General features: G+C 39.5%; 1 protein-coding gene across 3 annotated transcripts in view; it reads right to left on the bottom strand.

Annotated features, from left to right (window-relative positions):
- NR6A1 (nuclear receptor subfamily 6 group A member 1) overlaps window positions 1-25,072 on the bottom strand; it is a 205,780-nt gene that overhangs the window by 52,181 nt on the left and 128,527 nt on the right. The window contains exon 1 of one of the 3 annotated variants that reach the window (XM_027104897.1): window positions 15,401-15,639. The exons of the other annotated variants lie outside the window; for them this stretch is intronic. Within the exon in view, the coding sequence (XP_026960698.1) occupies window positions 15,401-15,416 (16 nt within the window). The 5' untranslated portion in view covers window positions 15,417-15,639. Of the gene's footprint in view, window positions 1-15,400; window positions 15,640-25,072 lie in introns of those variants that run through there. 3 annotated transcript variants of the gene reach the window in all.

The following is a 25,072-nucleotide window of genomic DNA, read 5'->3' as shown; positions in this document are numbered from 1 at the left end:
CTAGAGGTTAGGATTTGGCACTTTCACTGAAGGGGCCTGGATTCAATCCCTGGTCAGGGAACTAAGATCCCACAAGCCATGTGGTACAAACAAAAAAAGAAAAAAACCCATATTGATCTTTATTCAATCTGTGGACACTGCCCAACCTGAACCAGCCTGCTCCCTCCTTATTTCCACCAAGAGTTTTCAGCCTTCGGAGTTTAATATCCCTAGTCCCCAAAACTGACTTACACAGTATAGGATTTCTAGTCCTCTTATCACACTGGTCATCTGCCTTCTCCTCTGGACATGTTCCTGCTTGTAAGGATCTTATGAAAATATGATGCTCACAATCTAGTGTGGATTGATGAGTACGTAACAGAGGGGGTGTATTTCCCCTACTCCCTTTTATATGTATATATTTTTTGGCTGCGCCGCGCAGCTTATGGGATCTTAGTTCCCCAACCAGGGACTGAACCCAGGCCCTCGGCAGTGAGAGTGCAGAGTCCTAATTACTGGACCTGTATACTGTGTTTTTAATGAATGCAAATTGGATTTATCACCTTTAGGGTGTCTGTATTTGTGACAGTATAATACTATATATATGACTGCATAAAAGATAATGGATTAATATTATTAATCAGTCCTGAGTATATAGTAACTCAAATCTCTCAGTCTTTTTTTCATGTTTTGCTGCTAAGCTGCCTCATTCACATCCTGTAAACTGGAACTTGGTGCCAAATAAAAGACTGTTTATTGCCTTGTCTGAGTCACCCTGATGTTCCTGCCTATTAAGATGATATGAGCTTTCCCTCCTAGGTTTGGGTGTTCAATAGAAGCCTACAACCCACATTCCACATCCGTACTTCCAGCTTTTATACAAAATTGGTGAGGGTTAAGCTAGGCTTGTGATCTCAGGCTGTGATCTATCAAAAAGTAATACAGTTGGGGCTTCCCTGGTGGCGCAGTGGTTGAGAGTCTGCCTGCCGATGCAGGGGACACGGGTTCGTGCCCCGGTCCGGGAGGAACCCACATGCCGCGGAGCGGCTGGGCCCATGAGCCATGGCCGCTGAGCCTGCGCGTCCGGAGCCTATGCTCCACAACGGGAGAGGCCACAACAGTGAGAGGCCCGTGTACCGCAAAAAAAAAAAAAGAAAAAAAAATACAGTTAATAGTGATTTTTTAATATCAAAATGTATTCAAGTTATATTTATAACTTTTCCCAATTTTACTGAGGCATAATTGACATATAGTACTGTATAAGTTTAAGGTGCACAGCATAATGACTTGAAATGATGACTTGTGAAATGATTAGAAGTATAGTGATTAAGGGAATGAGCTATGAAGTCAAATCTCTGTCTGGATTCAAATCTCAGCTTTTACATTTACTAAATGTATGGCCTCAGTTCCCTCATTTGTAAAAATGAAGGTAATACTACTACTTACATCACAAAGTTGCTGTGAGGACTGAGTTCATACATGTAACATACTTAGTGCTTAGAACAAACTTAATATACATTAAGTTCCTGGCACACAATAAAAGCTCAATAAATGTGCGATATTATTATTACTATTATTATATCATCACCATTTTGTCTCAGGATACCCATCAGTAAAATGAGCACAGTGATTCCCCCTGAAACGTTCCTATGAGGACTAAACAGGAATGTATGAGAAAGTGCCCCATATATTCTAAAATTCAGGATACCTGTGAAGAAAGGTGGTAACTGACCGGAGTGAGCTTCTAACTCATGCCTGGGCCTACTGGGTTTGCGTGCCAGTCAGGTGCAGAAAAACACCTATAGTCGCGCTTATATGGCTTTCCTCAGTGCCTGATTGCTCCCCTCTACATTTACTTTTGGTTTTGGAGATCGCTGCTTAGGTTAGAGAACTAAAAATTTACTTATTAAGCTTTTGCAGCAAACTGCCCTTTAAGTTTTTTTTTGTTTATTTATTTTTATTGTTATTATAAAGTCAAAAGCAACCCAGCTGTGCATCCCTGGTAATCACTATTTTAGCTGTGTGACAATCTCTCTAAGCTTCAGTTTCTTCGTCTATAAAGCCAAAGATATTCATCTTTCAGGACTGTTGTGAGACTGAAGAGATTAAAGTACGTAAAAGATTTGTGAAAGTGAAAATATACACAGTACAATTATACCAAACCATTAAACCAGAGTCATCAAAATCTCCTTTAGGAAAGTATGTATATATATAAAATTATCTTTGGGTTTATTCCAAAGGCACTCCCAGGGACTTTCATTAGTGTAGCTTTCAACTATCAAAATCCTGTGCTTCCACCATCAGACACTCAATTAGAGGGTGATCTGGCTACTGAAGGAGTCACTGAAAAGGATATTACAGACATTGAAAGTTGATGTGTTTGTTGCATTATCTCAGTTATTTGTGACTTCTCTGATTAGTTGGTCCTGGACTATGGAGTCATTAAATTTCAGAGCCAGAAGAGGCTTTAGAAATAAACTAGTTCCTCATCCTCACGTTATAGATGGAGAAACTGAGGTCCAGAGAATTAAAGTAACTTGCACATGTTTGTGTAAGTAACCTCTACACTACAGTTGCCTCTGCATTTCATTTAGCCTTTAAATGACCTATGTATCTATAATAATATTGTTATTCTGGATCACATGAATTTGCATACCAAACCTTCTATTCTAGTAACAGAAACTGGGAATACTATGGAATCATGAGTGTTAAAGTGTTCAAGGCAACTTTCTGAAATTTAAATATCGTAACCGAATATAGATGGGCCCTCAAAATCCCTATATAGCTTCCAATGAAATCCTTAAAATATATATGTAGACTCTATATATATGGGGTTGGCCAAAATGTTTGTTCGGGTTTTCCGTAACACCCTACAAAAAACCCGAACGAACATTTTGGCCAACCCAATATATTTAGAGATAGAGTGGACTACTTTATCTGTCCTGATCACTGCTGGGCCTATCCATGGAGTCTTATAAAGTGAAAAGTACTCAAGAATGTTTGCTTGATGAATGAAAGAAATTGGACAAGCATCTCAATTCTTTCCTTTTTGAAACATTGTCCTCCCTTGGCTTCTAGAATACCACTCTCTCCTGGCTTTCCTACTTTCTCAGTCTCTCTCCCTCTCTCTTTTTTTTTTTTTGCGGTACGCGGGCCTCTCACTGTTGTGGCTTCTCCTGTTGCGGAGCACAGGCTCCGGAAGCGCAGGCTCAGCGGCCACGGCTCACGGGCCCAGCCACTCCACGGCATGTGGGATCTTCCCGGACCGGGGCACGAACCCGTGTCCCCTGCATTGGCAGGCGGACTCTCAACCACTGCGCCACCAGAGAAGCCCTCTCTCTCTCTTTTTCAAAAAATTTATTTCTTTTTGGCTGCGTTGGGTCTTCATTGCTGCACACGGGCTTTCTCTAGTTGCGGTGAACGGGGGCTACTCTTCGTTGCGGTGTGCGGGCTTCTCACTGTGGTGGCTTCTCTTGCTGCAGAGCACGGGCTCTAGGTGAGTGGGCTTCAGTAGTTGTGGTGCACGGGCTGAGCAGTTGTGGCTTGTGGGCTCTAGGCGCACAGGCTTCAGTAGTTGTGGCGCATGGGCTTAGTTGCTCCACGGCACGTGGGATCTTCCTGGACCAGGGATCGAACCCGTGTCCCCTGCACTGGCAGGCGGATTCTTAACCACTACGCCACCAGGGAAGCCCCCCCCGGCCCTTTCTTAAACTACCATCATCTCTCACTTGGATGACCATTCATTCTAATAATGGTTTCCCTACAATCCTTGGCTCCCTACAATCCATTTTCCAATCCATTCTATAATGTAGTGGGCGGGCCGGGGTGGGGCGGGTCTTTAAAAATTCTCCTCATTAGACTGTAAATACTTCCTCTTGCACATGAAATAAAATCCATGGCCTATATATAGTCCTATATGATCAGGTTCTGGCCTAATTCTCTGACCTCATCGAATTCTACCCTTCCTCCACTCACTGGAAATAATCCTTTCTCATTTTCAAAAGAGCAATTTATATCTAGGGAGAGGATTTCAGACGGGGAAATCACAGTACATCAATTCAATTGTTTAACATTTCTAAACTCTGAGAATTTAGAATGTAGAATTGTGAGAAAACCCACTGTAGAACGGTGAGAAAAACCCCTGGGTCATAAAGCACAGGTTGGCTCTTAAAGAAAAAGTCTGACAGTTGTAAAAGCATGAGGCGTAAACTATGATTTAAGAATAATCTGGAAATATAAGCAAGCCGCTTTAATAACTACACACTACACCCTTTCCATCTTCAGTCATTCAATTTCTGTAAAGAAAACTCATCCAAAAAGGAATCCATATCCAGAATATATAAAGAACTGTCAAAATTCAATAATGAAAAACCAAATACCACAATTTAAAAATGGAAAGACCTGGACATTTCACCAAAGAGGATATGTGGCTGCAAATAAACATGAAAAGATGGTCAACATCATTAGCTGTTAGAGAAATGAGATACCACAATGAGGTATCACTACATATTAGAATGGCTAAAAAAAATTTTGTTTTCAATTCTTTCCACCACTCTGCTTCTATGTATTCCCACAGTAGATATGTTTATACAAATATAAGTCCTTAACTAATAAATAAAATTACATGTGAACTAATTTTTTAGAAGATTCTGATCACATAATACTTTTTTATAAACAGATTTGCTATTTGGTTCATTATTTTTTAAATTTTTTTATTAAGGTAATATTGGTTTATAACATTATTTAAGTTTCATGTGTACATTATATTTTTACTTCTGTCAACCCTATAGTGTGCTCACCATCAAAAATTTAGTTTCCATCTGTCACGATACAGTTGATCCCCATTACCCATTTCACCCTCCCCTATCAACTGCCTCCTCCTCTGGTAACCACTACTCTGTTCTCTGTATCTACATGCTTGTTTTTGTTTGGTTTGTTCATTTATTTTTGTTGTTGTTGTTTGCTTTATATATTCCACATATGAGTGAAAAAAATATGGCATTTGTCTTCCTCCATCTGACTTAGCTCACTTAGCAAAATACCCTCAAGCTCCATCCATATTGTTGCAAATGGCAAGACTTCATCTCTCTCTCTTTTTTTTTTTTTGATCTGGACCATTTTTAAAGTCTTTATTGAATTTGTTACAATATTGCTTCTGTTCTATGTTTTGGCTCTCTTGGCCCTAGGCATGTGGGATCCTAGCTCCCCCACCAGGGATTGAACCCACACCGCCCACATTGGAAGGCGAAGTCTTAACCACTGGACCACCAGGGAAGTCCCAAGATTTCATCTCTTTTTATGGCTGAGTAGTATTCCATTGTATATGTATATCACATCTTCTTTATCCATAGAATGGCTAAAATTTAAAAACAACAATACCAAGTGATGGTGAAGACCTAGAGCAGTTAGAATTCTCATACACTGCAACTGAGAATGTAAAATGAGAAAAGCACTATGGAAAGCAGTTTGGCAGGTTCTCATAAAGTTAAACATATCCTTACCATATGACCCATCAAGTCTACTCCTAGTTATTTACCATAGAAAATAAATACTTTGGTTCACACACAAACTTGTACATGAAATGTTTATAGCAGTTCTATTCATAATCACTGCAAACTGGAAATAACCTACATGTCCTTCAAGACGTCAATGAATCAACAAACATACAATGGACTACAACTCACCAATAAAAAAAGAATGAACTATTGATACATACAACAATTTGGATGAATCTCAAAGGCATTATACTGAGTGAAAGAAGCCAGTTTCAAAAGGTTACATACTGTATGATTCCATTCATAGAACATCGTCCAGAAGATAAAATTATAGTAACAGAAAACAGTGATTGCTAGGGGGTCAGGATTAAGGTAAGGGATTGAAGGAGTTTTTTTTGGTGGGGGGAGCAGGTAATGAATCTGCTTTGTATCTTTATTGTAGGGTGGTTACACAAACCCATATTCATAGAACTATGCACCCCTTTCAAAACCCCTCAATTTTACTGTATGTTAATTTTTTTAGAAAGCATCTAATACTACCTATTCAAAAACATTTTAATGCTTTGATCACCAGGTCATCAACTATTTCACCAAGATTAAATAAAAATACAATGATTATCTCAGTAAAAACATACACAACTTGCCCTAGAAAACCAAAAGAAATTTTTGGTCTAAACTCGTGAAATAGTCTGGGTAAGATATTATTAAGACTCTCATATACCACAGGGAATTCTACCCAACATTCTGTAATAACCTACATGGGAAAAGAATCTGAGAAAGAATGGATATATGTATATGTATAACTGAATCACTTTGCTGTACACTTGAAACTAATGTAACATTGTAAATCAACTATACTCCAACATAAAATAAAAATTAAATTAATAAAAAAAAGACTTTCTCAGACTTCCCTAGTGGCACAGTGGTTAAGAATCCGCCTGCCAATGCAGATTGGGACACGGGTTCGATCCCTGGTCCGGGAAGATCCCACATGCCGTGGAGCAACTAAGCCCATGCGCCACAACTACTGAGCCCGTGCGCCTAGAGCCCACATGTTCTGCAACAAGAGAAGTCACTACAATGAGAAGCCCGCACACCGAAACAACGACCCAACACAGCCAAAAGTAAAAACAAACAATTAAAAAAAAAAAAAAAAAGACTTTCTCTATTAACTAAAAAAATACAAGAGGCCCCATTTCTGTTTGGAACATTCCCCCAGGGCACAAATAGTATAACTTATTAGAACCATTTAACCAAGGCCTCCCTCTGCAGTACCTGGCAATTTGTAACAAAGTTAAGCAAGGCTATATAGCATGCTCTCCCTAAGTCCCAGAAGCAGTAATGTCCAGTCCTCCAGCTCTGGGGCGGACCTGTGCCCTTTTCTAGCAAAGTACATTAATCTCTTCAACATATTTGCAAGAGGTATACTGAAAGGAATGTGAGGAGGGTGCTCTTCTGCTCAACAGGGGTAGGAGTATACATTCTCAGACCAAGGCTCTCTCTGGGGTTTCCCCTGCATCTAGAACCAACCAATCTTTCTGTCTTATGTGGGCCTTACAGCTCACCCTGTACTCTGTCAGATTGTTTTATATTGTTACGCCTTTGCTCATGCTGCTCCTTCTGCATGGGAGACCCTTTCCTCAGTTTAACAGCCTGACAAACATTGACCAACCTGTCATGATGCCTTCCTGGTTGAAGAAAGAGAACAGAAAAGAGCACTCTTACCTGTGTACAACCTTTGTACCTTCCAAGACTACTATTACTGTGCCTCAAACACCTTGTTGCACTTATCTATCTCCCTCTGCTAGACTGTAAGCTCCATGGAGCAGGGAGAGTATCTTATTTTTTCTGTATCCCTAATATATAGCTCAATACTAAGCATAGGGCAACCTCTTGTGAACGTCAGTTGAATGAATGAATAGTGTAGCTTCTCTACTTGCAAATCAAAGTGCACAGTTTATAAGAACTCTAGATGAGAAACTGATAAGGCATCCCAGAAACCTTATGCCAATGCTCAAAGCTCAGTACTCTTCTACCTAGGTCTCTGCCCAGTTCTAAAATCCTGGTGAAAGAGAGATAAATAAGCATGCTTCAAGTAAAACCATATGTTCTAGAAGGGTAGAAAACATAGTTGCCATACCAAAAGGCCACTTTCTCCAGAATTCTGACCAGATTTAGTATAAAGAGCCAGAACACAGACATGTTGCATTATTGGAGATTCACAGTCTATATGCCAAAAAGTGCTTTTGTAACTACTTTCATAGTAAAACAATGTTCAGAATAAGTGCTGGAGTCTCTCTGCACTCATAATTAAGACCACAAATTATGAAACTTAAATTATGCACAATTATGCATATTACAAAATCTTTCACAAATACACTCACATTATTTTACTAATGTAGCCATCAGAACCACAGGGTTCTGCTTCCTGGAGGCCCTGGATCAATACTTTCATAAAACTAGTACTCCTTCCCCACCACTCCCCAAGACTCCCTAAACGTTCATCATTCTCTTCCTTTGGTTAAGACTAATGGTTGGTGGAAATAAAGAATTAAGAAACTAAGTTCAAATATTTTTCAGCATATGACATATAACAACTTTCCATACTAAAGCATATTCTATGGTGGGTAGTTTTTCTCTAGTAACAGATTGGTAACCTCATGGCAAGTGTTTTAGTGTACATGACACTCAAAAAAGTATGTGAGGGGCTTCCCTGGTGGCGCAGTGGTTAAGAATCTGCCTGCCAATGCAGGAGACACGGGTTCGAGCCCTGGTCCGGGAAGATCCCACATGCCGCGGAGCAACTAAACCCGTGCACCACAACTACTGAGCCCAAGTGCCACAAATACTGAAGCCTGCGCGCCTAGAGCCCGTGCTCCGCAACAAGAGAAGCCACGACAACGAGAAGCCTGCGCACTGCCATGAAGAGTAGTCCCCACTCACCGCAACTAGAGAAAGCCCACGCACGGCAACTTAGACCCAACGCAGCTGCAAATAAATAAATAAATTTATTTTAAAAAAATGTATGTGAGGATGAGAGCAGAGGTTCTGAGGGAGAATTCATTTCTACATATTCAAAAGGAACCTAGAATCCTAACAGAACAATGTGATGGCCAGTTTCTTAAAGTACCATTTAAATACGCAATATGGTTAAAACAATGGTATGGACTATACCCAACGACAGGGAGAGAAACTAGTTGTGGCACATCATCACCTCACCCCTATCCTGCCCCCAGTCAATAAAAGACGTGAGGGTAGTAGATTTTTTTGTCAGCGGCAATTAGCAACTATCTCATGGCAAACTTAAAAAAACTATGAATGCATATGAGTATGTGCAAGTATACATATTATTGTAATAGTAACAATGGCCAAGGCTTCACGACCAGCACCTATTGGGTGCCAAGACTTTCATTTACACATCTCTTACTTCCACAGACTCAAGTGCATGTGTTTTGGGATTAAATGGCCACTGGAATGGTATTTACTTCTTTCTTTTTTTTTTTAAAGGTCCAAAACATGCATTTGCTGTAGAGAAGTTAGTTAATAAACTTTAATTAAATATATCTGACATTTAGTAAGTTATCCATAGCTTATCAGCTCCTTTGAAAAGCAAAGCTGGGTTGCTACAGTCATCACACTGAGGGCACATGCTAAAACCTCTTGGAAGGAAAACGTTTTGCTGACAGTGAATAGGATGCCAACACAGAAACAGACATGAGATTTAGAGTCTCTCCACACTTTTGCCAAATGCATTCCAGGACTCTAATTTTACTATATTAAGAAAAATAGAAAAGTATTTGAATATTCTACTTTGCAACCATACACTTGTAAGAGCAAAAACATTTCAAGAAATGTCTAACAAATGTAGTCAAAAAAACGAAAGAAATATAAGGCCCAAAGTGCAAACAAAATCCTAATGCCAGTTTTGAATAATGCTTTGGAAGCTAAATGTTCTTCTTCCTCTCCCAGCAACTGCCCTCAAATACTGGGGGTTTTTTTCCTTAAATTTTAAACTTTTTATATTATTTTAAAGGTTGCTTTCCATTTACAGTTATTACAAAATATTGGCTATGTTCCCCATGTTGTACAGTACATCCCTGAGCCTATCTTATACCCAGCAGTTTATACCTCCCGCTCCCCACCACTATTGTGTCCTTCCCCCTTTCCCCCCACCACTGGTAACCACTAATTTGTTCTCTGTATCTATGAGTCTGCTTCTTATATTCACTAGTTTGTTTTATTTTTTAGATTCCACATAAGTGATATCATACAGTATTTCTCTTTGTCTGACTTATTTCACGTGGCATAATGCCCTCCAAGTCCATCCATGTTGCTGCATATGGTAAAATTTCGTTCTTTTCTATGGCTGAGTAGTATTCCATCGTGCATCTTCTTTATCAAAAACTCTAAATGAGGAACTTCCCTGGTGGTCCAGTGGTTAACACTCCATGCTTCCACTGCAGGGGGTGAGACTTCAATCCCTGGTCGGGGAACTAAGATTCAACATGCCACGTGGCATGGCCAAAAAAAACTAAGTAAATAAATAGAAATAAAAATTTAAAAACTCTAAATGATAAAGTTAATATCTGTTAAACAACATTAAAATTATTTTTCCCTCTTTGTAGCTAAAAAGGAGGAGCTGCAGTTCAGGTAAGGAATTATGTCTGATTCACCTGTGTTCCCAGGGCTCAATGAATGTTGGCTACATAAATTATAATTTTAAATACAGAGATAAGAAAATGAACCACTGATATAGCCTCTCAGCCAGAAGGCGGAGAGACTGAAGACACCAAAGTTAAGCAGGGCAATGATTAGTGTGCTAATAATATTCCCAACTTTACTACCTCACGGTAAGGCTTCTGAGAAGGGGCTACTAAGCATGGCCTCGGTAATTATCTTGGCATCTATTTATCTCCCAAAATGCATGAAAGAATATCTTCTTCTTTCACGTTATAAGACTAACGTGACTATCCTTCCTTTTCTAATGACTCAATCTGTGTGCTCACTTAGAGGCCATCCCTTCTCCTTTTCCTTCCCAACAAAACAACTGTAAAAAAGACTCTCGGGGAAAAAGCTACAAATTTTGCAGGGACCCACTCATTGCTAATTATTTTCATTAGCCCAGGAATAGGATATTAGCACAGCAACTGGATGTAGGAGAAGGCTCAGCAGCTCATCTCACTGGTCGTACAGCATTTTCCAATTTCCAAAGGGCCCTTCCCTGATTGTTCCCCACTGAATGGAGGCGTTCCCTGGGGACTTTTCTACTTGGAATATAAACAGCACCAGCCACAGCCTCACCCAAGAATCTTCTCCTTCCTAATCTCCTTAAATTTGCTACTATTTGAAACTTATTTCAATGTCAAAGCATGTTAAGCATGTGTTGGGCACTGAGACAGAGGTTCTCTTATTCAATTCCTATAACAATCCTGTGGAGATTGGTATTATCATCCCCTGTTGTACATATGAGGAAACTGAGGCTCACAGAGGTCAAGTGACTTGGCCAAGTGACAGAGCAGGCTGCCGAGGTTCTGTAGAAAAGCAATGGATGCAGTCAAGTTTTTATGAGCCATCTGGGCAGCACAGGACAAGTCCTTACCATACAGGCCAAAGGATCTGCTCAGAGGCCATGGAAGCAACAGCAGGTTTTTTGTTCTTTCGTTTTTATTTTTGTTTTTGTTTGGTTTCAACGGCTAAAAATCCTATATGAATTCTGATTGGCCCCAACGACAATCCACCAAGGCCCACAGTCAGTTGACTCCTGACCTTCCATGCTTCTCATCCTAATTAATGCAAGGTTCTTGGATCACAGTGTGAGCATCAAGACCCTGTTAGAGTTAGCAATGACCTTTACATCTATCAGGCTTTTCAAAATATGTAAAACAGCTGTGCATTGGGACCACCCCCCAAAACCCTCAACCTTGAAATATGAGTGGGTACATTTTTCTTAATTATGGTGTTTTTAACCAAGTCTTTGAGACATGACTTTTTTATGTGACAAAAAAATATTTGAGAAACATCTTGTTTTTCAAATGCCCAAGCAAACCACTGAGGCATGCAAAAAGAAGATTCTTAACAAATGGACTAATTTTCTTGGCTTTAAAAAACTCAGTAGCAGGGACACAGCAAGAAAAAAATGATCTGAAAAAATCTGGGGGGAAGGGAGAATGTTTGGCTTCCATACTTGTGCCTCTGATATCCTTTTGTTCTCCCACCTCATTGTATTAAGGATGCTAAATCAAACATGATTGCAGTGATGTTTGTGTGTGAAAATGACAAAAGCAATGGCCTAAAATCCCAACCTCATCTTGAACCCTGAAGACTTTTATGGCTTTTCCTTCACTAGGCCCTCCCCCTAAAGCACACTAAAGACCACATTGTTCAAAGGGTCATGGTAGGTTTCATACCCCATTTTAATACAATGCAAATGGTAACTGAACTTCCAAGTTTTGCTAGTAATATCTGTGTCTCTGGAAAATACCCATTAAAAGAATTGATCCCGTCTGTAATGAAGAATTATAATGCATCAGAAAGGCAAAAACAATGCTATCAAGGAGGTTTGTGATGATTAAATTTCTTTTTATACATCATTTCATTTTATACATATACATCATATATACAGAAAAGGTGTATAGGTTAGAGATGTGTTAAAAATATCCAGATGATCTTGTGAAGTGTCGATGTATTCCCTCAAGCCTCAAAACCGTCCAGGAGACTGTGTCAGGTCTCAACTCAAGAAGCACAAAATAACTTAAACTTGGGGCTCATTTCAGATATAGGTCTTTTTCCCCACTTATTCCATTTGTATATTTGCAAGTTTCATTATAGACCTCCAGTTAGCTTATGCATTTATTCCTGGAAGATTTTTAAACTGGAAGAAGTTCTTTATGACTCCATTTTCCACAACTATTACCATCAGCTGTCACCAATACTTTGGAGGTTTAGCAGAAGAGAAGCAGCAGACTCCATTACTCTTTCCAATTGCCATAAAGAATCTGCATCATAAAAATACCTACTGAATTACTGCCTTGGTCCTCTGAAAAAGGATACAGTAAAACAGGAATGTTACAGTTGGGCCTGGAAAAGGGGAGTTCAAAAAATGAAAATCTGGGCTGGAGTAAAAGAAGAACAAACTTGGTAGCTTTTAAAATCATAACTTCATTGGCAGAATTTGTTCACTTTCCCAAGCTCAGGTATTTCTGTTTAACACCCATGTAATATGCATTAGGGTGTGGCATATCACAACTTCAGTGCATTTTAAAATAAGACCTATAATTTTTGTAGATTTCTTGGCTACAAATCTGGTTTAAACGATCTCAAAATAACACTAAGAGCATCTGTTTAGCTCAGCTGAAGTTTCAAGAACCAATACCAGCTGTTGGGGGAGGGATTTCACACGTGTTACTCAAATCCTAACCAAATTTTGTTTTTTTATTCCTTTAATGATGCCTCCAATACCAATAGAGTAAAACAAACGTTAGAGTAAAAAAGAAAAAAAAGAAGGAAGAGAAGAAAAAAGTAAAGAAAAAGAAAAAAAAAGACTACTCAAAGCTTTGATGCACGTGACTAAGACCAAAATGATCACCCTCTCCAATTCAATACAGTATTAGCATGAGGACAAAAGGCGTTTAAAAATCAATTTGGAGTTATTTCTAGTGGGGGTTGCCTGATCCCAGCAAGTTGAGGAATGAGAATATTCCCAACATTAAAAGGGCACTCAAGTATTTTTTCTCTTTTAAACAGCAATCTTATTTTCACACGGAATTCATTCAGTGGCATTGTTTTGGTTTTAGGTGTCTGTCTTGCCAGGCAGGGGCCGTGCAAAAGGGCTACATCTATCTTGAAGTGTGCACAATGGCCTCTCTGCGGCTTGCTCTCTGTTATTGATCCTTACAGATGCTCCAAGGCCCTTCCCCCACCTTTCTCCAAATCCCAACCCCCCATTCTGAAAGATAGCTTAAGAAATAAGACTTCCTGCCTAGCGACTGGCAGGGCTGAAAGACCAGATTGTAAGACTCCACAGATCAGGCCTGCCACAGTGAAAGCTTGAATAGAGTTAACCCTCTGTGAACTAAAACAAAACATTTGTATGCCCAGCTGTGACAAAGGTTAATTTAAATGGACAAGGGCCCAATATCTAAAACCAGGCAACGCTTTTTTACAGTAGCATTTTCACTGATCTCTTTTGTAAGTAGTTCGATTTTGCTTTTTAAGCTTCCAAAGACCTCCTTCAGCTGGGATAATTCATTTTGCCTTATTAGAATTTTGTATGGATGATTCAGGTGAAATTTTAAAAATTCACTTCTTTGTATTATAAAAGTTCTCATTTTAGTACCGTAAGTTATTTTCTGCCATTGAACAGCTAAGAAAAATTGAAGTTTCAATATTTAATTAAGAACTAAGGGAGAACTTCCTGTTCAAACATTTTTTTCTCTTTCAGAACTGGTGTAATACCATTGTAAAGCATTTATACTCCAATAAAGATGTTAAAAAAAAAAACAAAAAAAACTGGTGGACTACATATCACTAACAGATTCAAACTAGTTGAAAAAAGTCCAAATCCTCCAGAGCTATCCCCTCCAAACTCATCTAACTATTGCTCTGGTATCTCTGCTTACCCCTAAACTATTCCAATGGATCCAGAGCAAATCTTAGTTCTTAAACTACTCCCTTCTGGAAAAGCTAGTATAAGCAGATTAGTTTAACAAAGAATTTCTGTGCCTATTGGGAGAAAGTTGTTCAAGATAAAAAATCCCAGGTTGTGCATGTAATTGATAATTTCTATAAACTTTGTAGTTTCCACCGATTTATAATAAAAACCAATGAGGTAATTCTGGCATACAAAGTGCTGGGGAAGAACATATAAGGGAGTATTACTATAAAGAAGAATGTTGCTGTGAGAGAGGGTCCCATTTCCCTAGCTTGCTCATCCTCAGAGTTAGAATTAAACTGCAAAGCTGCCTATGGCAGATGTTAGGCATGCTGCAAGGGGCTGGGAAGCTTTCCTAAGAAAGCATTTCATAGATTAATGCCATTCCTAGAAATATACCAACTGCCTCAAAGAATCTGAAACTCTTCTGGCTATAACTGAGCAGTGCCTATAAGAAACCAAACTTTTGGCAAACTCTTAGACTCTATACTTTATAAACACAGCAAACAAATACAGCAAATCTTAAACACTAAGATTCATTTTGTAGCTGTTTCTTTAGCTGCCTATGTCTTTTGAGGTCCAAATAATAAAGTTGTGGGGCACTGGGGTTTCTCACACAAGAGCTTATTACAAGTATACAAATTCAACACTAACTACTTGCTATTAAATTAAAGAGAGAGAGAATATTTACCCATTTTAAAAACAATCCACTTAAAAAGAAATTAGCAATGGCTTAGTCTTATACCCAAAACCATAAAGTATCTAAGTTCCCCCAAAGGGAATGACGATGCCTTATCAAAGGGCTCATGACCCCAATACTATCTATAATTAACAGTACTAAATAAGGCTTTGGCAGATGGTGAACTGGATTAGGGAATTTAAAATATAAACAAAATCTGTCAAGAAGTAAACGGAATAATTTTTTAAACTGTAAACTTTACCTAAGGACTGTGATGTAAAATGAAGTTTAAGATTTTTTTATCAAGTCACTATAAAATTTCAATCCATTTTTTCTTTCCTTTTTTTCTGCTCATTCTCTTAAAAACATCAACCACAATAACCAATTTACTACAGTTCTCCCTTGCTTTTCTCTATTTCAAAACATTTATAGCTAGTTGCTATTTACATGAAAACTTGTTGGCTGAATTCCGCCAAGACACAAAAAAAGGATTGGACTGCCTCCCTCTTCCCTCAAGGCTACTATCTGCTCTAAACCTTCAAAGAAAATTTCTAAACCTTAGATTTGAGCCCAGACTGACACAGTCTGCTCCCTTACCTTCCCATGTCTCCATTTCATGCTTCTCGGAGTCTGCTGAGAAGTTCTATTGCAGCCATGAAGAAACAGAGATTACAAGACAAGTCCAGCTTGATGATCACCCTTCCGACACTTGGCCAATTTCTCTCTCTTAGCCTGTACTACAACAGTCATCCTCACAGGTCAGTTTACAAGCCAGTCATGTGATTAGAAAGTTCAGGCGCTAAGGTCACAACGTGTATGGAGTTCGTTTATTTCCAAAGGTTATCTAAGTGTAACTGATAGACTTATTTTCTTTAGTTAACAATACTGCCTACCATGACTCTCTGAAAACTGTTATGGGAACATTTAATAGGAAATACTCCTCCAGTCTTTTTTTAAAGCTGAGATCCTAAACTTAGAAGGCACCATTTTAGAAGGACTTGGTTTTCATTTAATTTAAAAGAGTTCTAGTATGTAGGATTTTTTTCTCTCCTTTCTTTCAAGAGCTATTTTATATTATATTCTTTTATAATCTGGATTAGAAAGTTTACAGTTAAAACCTTTGGCACAAGGAAAAGAAAAAACAAAGACTCCGTGTTATGCATGTGTTGGTGGGGTAGGAGTGGGATCCCCTGCTTTTTGTCATTATAATAAACAATGACAAGGCAAATTCTTCTGAGAAAATTAAAATGTGAAGCTGAGTTACTTGCAGTGTTCACTTTAACTCTGGCCCTTAATTTTCATGCTGTGGTTATACACACTAGTTTGAAATAATGTGGAGAAAGGGAACTAGGTCTGCAATATTCTTTTGGAAAGCAAAGGTTAGAATTTTCATCCCCCGCCCCCAGCCAAGAGCTTAAATCTTTAAAGTAAGCTTCTTGCTTCATTCCTTTAAAACTCCTAAGACCTTAAGCAATCATTATGCCACGCCTCCTTGATTTGTGAACCATACCAGTGCACGTCACCCTAGGTGTGTGAGTATGTTCAAACACTGCCACAGAGCTGCAGAGGCTGGCAAATCTGAGCCATATGCTAATGACACATGATGTCAAACATTCAGCTCTCCATTCAGATATCAGAACACAATATCAGGGCAAGTTCCACTGAGAAGGTGGGATGATCCGAAGAGAGACCAACTGCCAGGGATAAGTGTTTTTTAACTGTGCAAAGTGTTTCATCCTATGAAATCTCCTTTAATCTCTGGGCTAGCCTTGGGAATAATTTAAAGGTCAGGCACATCTTACAGCAGTAGTCCATAAAAAAGGAGTGGGAGTGGAATCTGTCACTGGCAGCCATATAACTGAATGGCAAACATTGCTACCACTGTTACTAGAGGGCTTTCCCAACCAAAAGAGACAGCATTAAGGTCATCTTACAAAGTATGGCCTAAAGGGAAAGTGACCAATGATTTCCAGGAGGAGAAAAGGCTATAATTTGTCTGCCTAAAAATAAATTTTCTGCCACTGGCATCACACACCTCACTCCAACACAAACACATCAACAAGCGTTCCCATCCTATTCCCACCCAGACAAGAGATTAATAAAGTATAGTAAGCCTCTTTGCTTTACTGTACCAACCTTTGGAGGAAAGTATAAAATGGGGAGCTATTGGTCAAGGTCCAAGTATCAAGACTGAGGCAGCACTCTTGATTTTAAAGGGTGGGTCTTAGTAATAATCCTTGATGTACCCATAAGCCTGAGAACAAATCTTTAACATAGTTTAAGACTAAGGTAAGTCTTTGTCTTTGGATATAGAGTCATATTTCTTCAGTATCCAAAGTCCCACAGTTTTTTGAGAGCCCTTTATAGGTTCTACTAGGAGGAAGGGACAGAGCACATGAACATGCACCTCAGTGACCATGTGAATACAAAAGACAAACTCTAAATCTAAACAGGGCTCCCAATAAGATTGTTAAAAACAACCGCAGAGAAGAAAAATCATTTAAAAAAATTAAAAGGATTCATGGAATTTATGAGTGGGAAGGGGAGAAAAGAAGGTAAGAAAGCAACATTTTCTACTTGCTAATACTAGTTTTGTAATGTAGAAAAAAGTAGATGAACAAACTTCTACATCCAACCAACACCTGTGACATTTGCATACTGAATATCTAATAGAATTCAAAAGTTGAGTCCAAATTATGAATGGCAGAACCTTAGTTAATCTTGCAAGAAACTGGTTCCACTTTCATTTTAAAGATGGGGAAACTGAGGCCCAAAGAAAGGAAAAAGCAAGAGGCATCAGACCAACTGAGAGAAGAAATCCAAATATCCTAGTCCCTCATCTCCTCCATTACGCCACATATCTTGGACAGGAAACAACAAAGCCTCTTTTAAGATATTACTATTCAACATCATTTCCATGTTTGTTTATTCAAATGGCAACTTTCAAAGAAGACTGCAGATTTTGAAGCTGAAGGGGGTAATCAAGATGTATTATGTTTAGTCCTTCAAAGTAAAACAAATGATAGTGATTCTAGTGGCTATACAATCACTGGAATCATTTCAGCCTTATTTGCCTTTAAGAAGTTTCAATGATAGTCTGATGCAAAGTGAAAGCCATGTGACCACTGATTGGAGGGGGACTAGTTAGAAAATCTATCCATTTCAGAAAAACAGAATTATGCGGAAAATATTTAAAATTCCTTTTTAACCTTGCAAACCACAAAACCCAAAAGCCCAAGGTCTCTTGTTCTCATCTGTCAGATCCTTGATGCATACATTCCTTATGGCAAGGACAGGAGTTTAATTCAACTAAACAGGAATAATGAAACACAGTCAAATGAAGTCCACATTACCTGGGACTAACAAGCAAAGCTCCTGAGTTCAGAAAAAGAACAGGAGCAACAAAGAACATACTTAGATATGATTTCCAGTTTTGCCATCTGTTTCTGGAGTTGGAAAGGGCAGTCCATAGTTCAGGAAAAAACAAACAAAAAATAACTCAGAGCTACAAACCAAAAATATTTTAGAAACTAGGGTTTTTCATCCAATTCTACAAACATTCGCTGAGTGTCTCCTATGAGCTAGGCACTATGCTGACTGAAGTGACAGAAATGAATATTCTGTGATCCTCACCTTAGAGGTGCTCACCATCTGCTGACCTCTCTCCAGCCTCATTTCCCCCCACTCCACATTAACCCACTTGGACTGCAAACAACTAAACAGATAAATGACAACATGATGTTATGAGTTAAGGAAACAGATGAAGGAAAATTCATTAGATTGGAGTGGCATGCCACAGAAAGGGAGCTGAACCTTGGTGTTCAACATGTAAACAGGTAGGAAAGGTATTTCAGGACGTGAAGGAATAAGGATCACAAAAGACTATTTTAATGCCTATGATATAAAGTCAGGAATTAAACCTGTATGCAGAAGAGTAACATGATTGGCAATGGAAAAAAAGACTCCAGGGTGTGATTTAAGAATACCCTTATAGGGACTTCCCTGGTGGTTCAGTGGTAAAGAATCTACCTTACAACACAGGGGACGCTGGTTTGATCAGGGAACTAAGATCCCACATGCCGCAGGGCAACTAAGCCCACACGCCACAACTACTGAGCTCGCGCGCCTCAACTAGAGAGCCCATGCGCAGCCAACTACAGAGCCCAAGCACTCTGGACCCCGCGCGCCACAACTACAGAGCCCATACGCCCTGGAGCCTGCATGCCACAACTAGAGAGAAGCCCGCGTGCTGCAACGAAGAGCTCGTGCACCGCAATTAAGACCCGACACAGCCAAAAATAAATAATAAATAAATTTAAAAAAAAAATAGAACAGCCTTACATATAACAAGCAGATGCAAAGTATGTACCTTGCTTGGACTGTGATTTGAACAAATCAACTGTAAAAAGACATTTTTGAGACAATCAAGTAAATTTAAATATGAGTAGGGTATTTAAGACCTGGAAAGAGTGAACCCTCCTTTAAAACATCTCCATAATTCTCCAGTCAAGATCTTGTACGTGGATTTTTAAAGTATCAGATTATAGTATGAATAAATCAGCCCCTTTTGAATGAAGAGAAAAAGAAAAGAAACAGACATACAATGTATAAATATAAACACAGCCAACTATTCTGTCTCCTGAGAAGTCTGAACGAGTTGGGACTTGTTCATCCCATATGGCACCCTTACCTGTCTATCTTCTTCACAATTAAGTCCAGAGATGAATGAAAATAAAATATTGCAGCTCTGAATATATCAACAGCTCCAAGTGCTGTTAAGCAACATGTGCAAATGAAGTAAAAAAGATCACCGCAGTAAAAAGGAAGACTTGGGGGCAGGGCAAATGGACAGAGAGCCTTCCTCCTTTGGTGCCCCTAAAAAGGAAAACCACTTGAAACTCAGTAGTTTCTGGATAGACTCTGGCCTAGGCCCTGACTTCTCACTGTTGTTTCATTTGTCTACCCATCTATTTGCCTGACTGAGAGGGAAAAAAAAGATGACACAGGAAGAGGTTTCTGCCTACAAGTAACTCACTGCTGTATAACTGAGGACTCTGGACAAAGGTGTACAAGATAAAAACTCCCAATAACTGTGGCATGATCTGTGTCTAGTCAATGGCTCTCAGGCACCTATAGTATAAAGGTCCACAATCCCAATCCCCTTTACAATCCAGCCCCTGCTGATCTCTCCAGCTTCATTTATCACTATTCCCTATAAATACCCATCACTCCTGCCATACTGACTGCAAATATGCTAAGCTATAACATCTACCTGGAATAACTCTTCCCACTACTTCCTTATAGCTTCCACTAGCACTTACTCATCTTTCTGGACTCAATTTAAATATCACCTCCACTGTGAGGTATTCTAAGACTCCATCCTCCCAGGCATCAAATCAGACAGAGTCAAACCACACCCTTCTTCCATGCTGCCTGGATCCCTAAAATACATCATGATAACACAAGCCACCTACTGTTTTTATTTTACAGTTCTGCCTTCCTTATTAGTCTGAATATAACCCCAAAGAGTCAAGCTTTGGTAATTTCAGAGCACAGCCTTGGGTTTAGCATATATCACAGAGCAGGCATTCACAATATGCTAAAGCAATTAGAAGGCTTTTGGTATATGTGTTGTGTAGGTGAGTGGGTGGTATGCATTTTTTTTTTAATTAAACTTAATGGTGGGACTTCCCTGGTGACACAGTGGTTAAGAATCCGCCTGCCAATGCAGGCGACAATGGTTTGAGCCCTGGTCCAGGAAGATCCCACATGCTGCAGAGCAATTAAGCCCGTGCGCTACAACTGCACTCTAGAGCCTGTGAGCCACAACTACTGAGCCCATGTGCCACAACTACTGAAGCCCTGCGCCTGGAGCCAGTTCTCCGCAACAGAGAAGCCACCGCAATGAGAAGTCCACGCACCGCAACAAAGAGTAGCCCCCGCTCGCTGCAACTAGAGAAAGCCTGTGCGCAGCAATGAAGACCCAATGCAGCCCTAAATAAATAAATATATTTTAAAAAATAATAAAAATAAATAATAAACGTAATGGTGCATTCATAGTCTACTTTCATTTTCACATTTTCTAACTCTTCCATCTTACTTCAGAGGAGGTTTTTTTTTCCCCTAGACAAACTCCATTTCAGAGTCACTATGTGTCAGGCCCTTTGTTATATATATATATTTTTTTTCTCATTTGTAAACCTACCTGACACTGAATCTTCCAATAATGAAGACCCAGCACTGGTAATAAAAGATTTCTAACCAATATGTCCTATTTACTGAGTTCCTGTATTAGTATGGAATCATACATTGCTGATGATCTTCTGATTAACATATATAACATATACATATATCTGCCACTAGACTCCAAGTTATATGAAGGCAGGGACTGTGCCCCCTATTCTTGTTCACCATTGTATCCCCAGTACCTGACACAAAGCATGTGCTAAATGAATATTTGTTGACTAGAGGAAGAAAGGAAAGGAGTTGCTTCAGAGAGCAGGATCATGGGGGAGGGAAAGAAAATCCTTTAGGAATACAAATACTCACAAAAAGATTGCCTTAAGCCATTCCTGCAAAGCCAAAACCAGTTCACCCAGCCTCAATTCCAACTACAGTAAATCCTACCCATACACAGAGCTCTCCTCTAACTGAGGGACTGGGTGTAATAAATCGGAAAACCAACAGGACCGGTTGTAAACCGGCCTAGTGGCAAACCTACCAACAACCAATTCTGTCCTTCCTACTCTACTAGAGATTGAACCTGACTCTCTGAAGATAAGCACAAAGAAAAGAGAAAGCAATAGCGGCTTAATAATCTTACTTTGGGGTACAGCCTGGCTTCAGCTGGCAAAGGGACTGATTTTTATCAAACAAGATATAACATACATAATCATATGAGTGAACTACACATAGCAACTGAGCCCTATCCTAGGTCCTGGAGTCATGGATTGCTCCCCCGAGCTTCACATCTTGATATCCAACTGCCTCCTGGGCATCTCCACAAAGATGCATCTATCATAAGCACCTCAGACGTGTCCAGACATGTCCACGCTTTAAAACCTGCTCCTCTTTCTCAGCTGTTTCAGTGAACAGCCTCAACCACCCAAGCCAAAAACCTGGGACTCTCCTTAACTCCTTTCTCCCCTTTAACCCACCTAAATTCAAAACCTATCATCATTCCTATCTTTCCTATCTCCTCAAAAGCTGCTGAATCAGCCACTCTCTAACCATAGATGAGACAATTAGAATATCCTTTAAAAAAATAATTACAATTAACTGAAACACAAATGTTTAAATCCATGAGTTAATAATGACTCTAAAAAATCTGTCACCATTGAAGGATGCTAGGGAACTAACACAGCATATTGGAAATTATTAAATACTAAACAGGGAAAGAATCAAGTATTTACCCTGTCTTTTCTAAATGAAATACAGAACAGGGTAATCAACAGCAGTGGAAAATTTTTCTCTTTATAGAAACATTCCAGCCAATGAGTGAACAAGAAATACTGGAATTAGAATGTTACTATAATGGCTCCTAGATACTGATCATCAACAGCTACTAACATAACAAAAAGAGAAAACAAGATGGTATATATATTTTCTGATGGAAGAATTCAACATCCCCATGAAGAATTCTTGCCCAGAAAGTTGAATCTGAAGGTGATCATGCCTCCAGATCCAACTACTAAAATTAAAGAGCTACAGAGTTCAGAAAAACACATTCATCTACATTAGAAGGATGTAATCGGCAAAATCTGGGCTGTGGTAAATTCAACAAGACAAATCACCCAATCTCTTAAATGAGAGGGAAAAAGAGATGGAGGAGAAATCTATAGATTAAAAAAAAAAATCTTCTAGAGATACATACTGGAATATTTATGGATGAAATGATACCTGAGATTTGTTTCAAATAACATGGGGGGGTGGGGGAGGTAAAGATATGGGTGGGATAGGATTAGCCACTGGATGATGATTATTGTTGAGGCTGTGTACGTGGGTTCATTGTACCACTTTACGTATTTCTATGTACGCATAAAATCTAATAATATAAAGCAAAACAAACAGATCTTCCTGAATCCATACATTTCTTTTCATCTCCACTATCCTATTCTTGGCCACCATTATCTCTCATCTGGCTTATTTCAAGAGCCTCCTTATAGGTCTCTCTTGTTAGCTCCTATTTTTTTCCACCTTTCTACCTTCCCCCCTCCCAAATCCATTCTCCATCCTGGCTGCTTTCTAAAACTCAAATAAAACCACATACTCCCATTTAAAATTTGTCAATTCTTTCAGAATAAAGCACCCTCCCCAAGCTTACAAGAGCCTTCCTGATCAAGCCTCTTGTCAACCTCTCCATTTTCCCTTCTCATATTCCCAGTGCTGTCAACAAACCGTGCTATTTACAGTTTCCCAAATGTGCCTTTGCATGTACTGTTCCTTCTGCCTGGCTAGTTTCCATGAATTATTTAATTCTCAGCTAACTCAGACATTATATCTTCCAAGAAATCTCCAATTCTTACCTGCCCTAAGGGTTCCAATCCTATGAATTTCTACAGTTCCATCCCGTTGGATGCCTGCCTGCCCATGGGTCCCCAAGAATAGGGACGTGATGTGATTCATCTTTGTATTCCTGGCACCTACCACAAAACCTAGCACAAAATGGGTACAGTAGTCCCTAGGTATCGACAGGGGATTGGTTCCAGGACCTCCATGGGTACCAAAATCCACAGATGCTCAAGTCCCTCACATAAAATGGCACAGTATTTGCATATAACCTATGCACATCCTCTTGTATACTTCAAATCATCTCTAGATTACTTATAATACAAAATACAATGTAAGTGCTATGTAAATAGTTCCTGGTATGCAGCAAATTCAAGTTTTGTTTTTTGGAACTTTCTGGAATTTTAAAATTTTTTAAATATTTTTGGATCCATGATTGGTTGAATCCACAGATGTCGAATCTGCAAATATAGAGGGCCCACTGTACTTGATTCATGTTTGATGAATCCATAATTCTAAAGAAACAGCTAACTAAAATAAGAGGCAGCCTGAAATTAGATGGTTTTACAGGTATATACTTGTCTCTAAACTCATCAAGTTTTATACATTAAATAGGTAGTTTTTTTTGTATGTCAATCATATCTCAATAAAGTGATTTTTTAAAAAGACCATTCTCCCTTCTTTAGTCCAGAATTAGAGACGAAGAATTAAGCATTCTGAGCAGTTCAACACTGAGCAATTCCTGTTCTATGCCAAGCTAGAGGTGACTGCATTGAGACAAATGAGTGAAGATTCTGTCCTTGAGGAACTCAAGCCAGTGGGAAAGAATGATATATATGTCTTAGAAGGGGGGCAAAATATAAGGTGTGCTCAGAAGAGATGTGCTTGTTTTAGCTGGGGTGGAAGCAGCTTATCACTGTGTTCTTGGTGCTTAGTATATATTTGATTATTTGATGAACTGAACTGAAAGTCTGGAAGGGCTTCCTGGAGAGAGTGATAGCTGAGTTGTGCAGCAGTACTGTTCAGCTAATCACAGAGACTTTTGCTTTTTGATAAGATTTCCAAATAAAGCTAAACAAGGAATTAAAACCAGATGTCAGGTAAAAAAGGAAGAATTTCCATTTGGTGAACTGAATCACTTCTTTCTCCTGCCCCCCTCTCAGAGTCCATCCAGATTCCAAGGAGTCAACCTTCATTTGGAGCAAAAGTAGTGAATTATGCAGAGCCTCCATTGACCTCACCCTGGACTCAGCGGTATGAGGACAAACCAGTACAGAAATCAGAGAAAGAACCACTCCTAAGCCTGAAGAGACACCAAAGACTTCCAAGAAATGCTTTCCTGGGATTTGCCAAGCATCTTCTCTTGGTAATGCTGCTTGGACCAAAACACTAGCATCTCTGCAGGACTTAAATGGCACTCCAGCCAAAGGGAATAGTATCAGGGCTGCGGGTAGAGGCAGTCATATATGAACACCATGCATTAGTAAACTCCTCTCTTCTGAGTTACCTTAACTGGGTTAGCAGATGGATCAGTTTCAAATTTCACATCAATGTAAGAATTTACGGGGCTTCCCTGGTGGCGCAGTGGTTGAGAGTCCGCCTGCTGATGCAGGGGACGCGGGTTCGTGCCCCGGTGCGGGAAGATCCCACATGTCGCGGAGCGGCTGGGCCCGTGAGCCGTGGCTGCTGAGCCTGCGCGTCCGGAGCCTGTGCTCCGCAACGGGAGAGGCCACAACAGTGAGAGGCCCGCATACCGCAAAA

The sequence above is a fragment of the Aethalodelphis obliquidens genome, unplaced genomic scaffold (genome assembly GCF_003676395.1).
Source record: "Aethalodelphis obliquidens isolate GAN/ISIS:26980383/991018 unplaced genomic scaffold, ASM367639v1 scaffold7, whole genome shotgun sequence".
Classification (NCBI taxonomy): Eukaryota; Metazoa; Chordata; class Mammalia; order Artiodactyla; family Delphinidae; genus Aethalodelphis; species Aethalodelphis obliquidens.
Note: the sequence above shows the minus strand (reverse complement) of the source record. Positions and strands in the feature narration are given on the sequence as shown.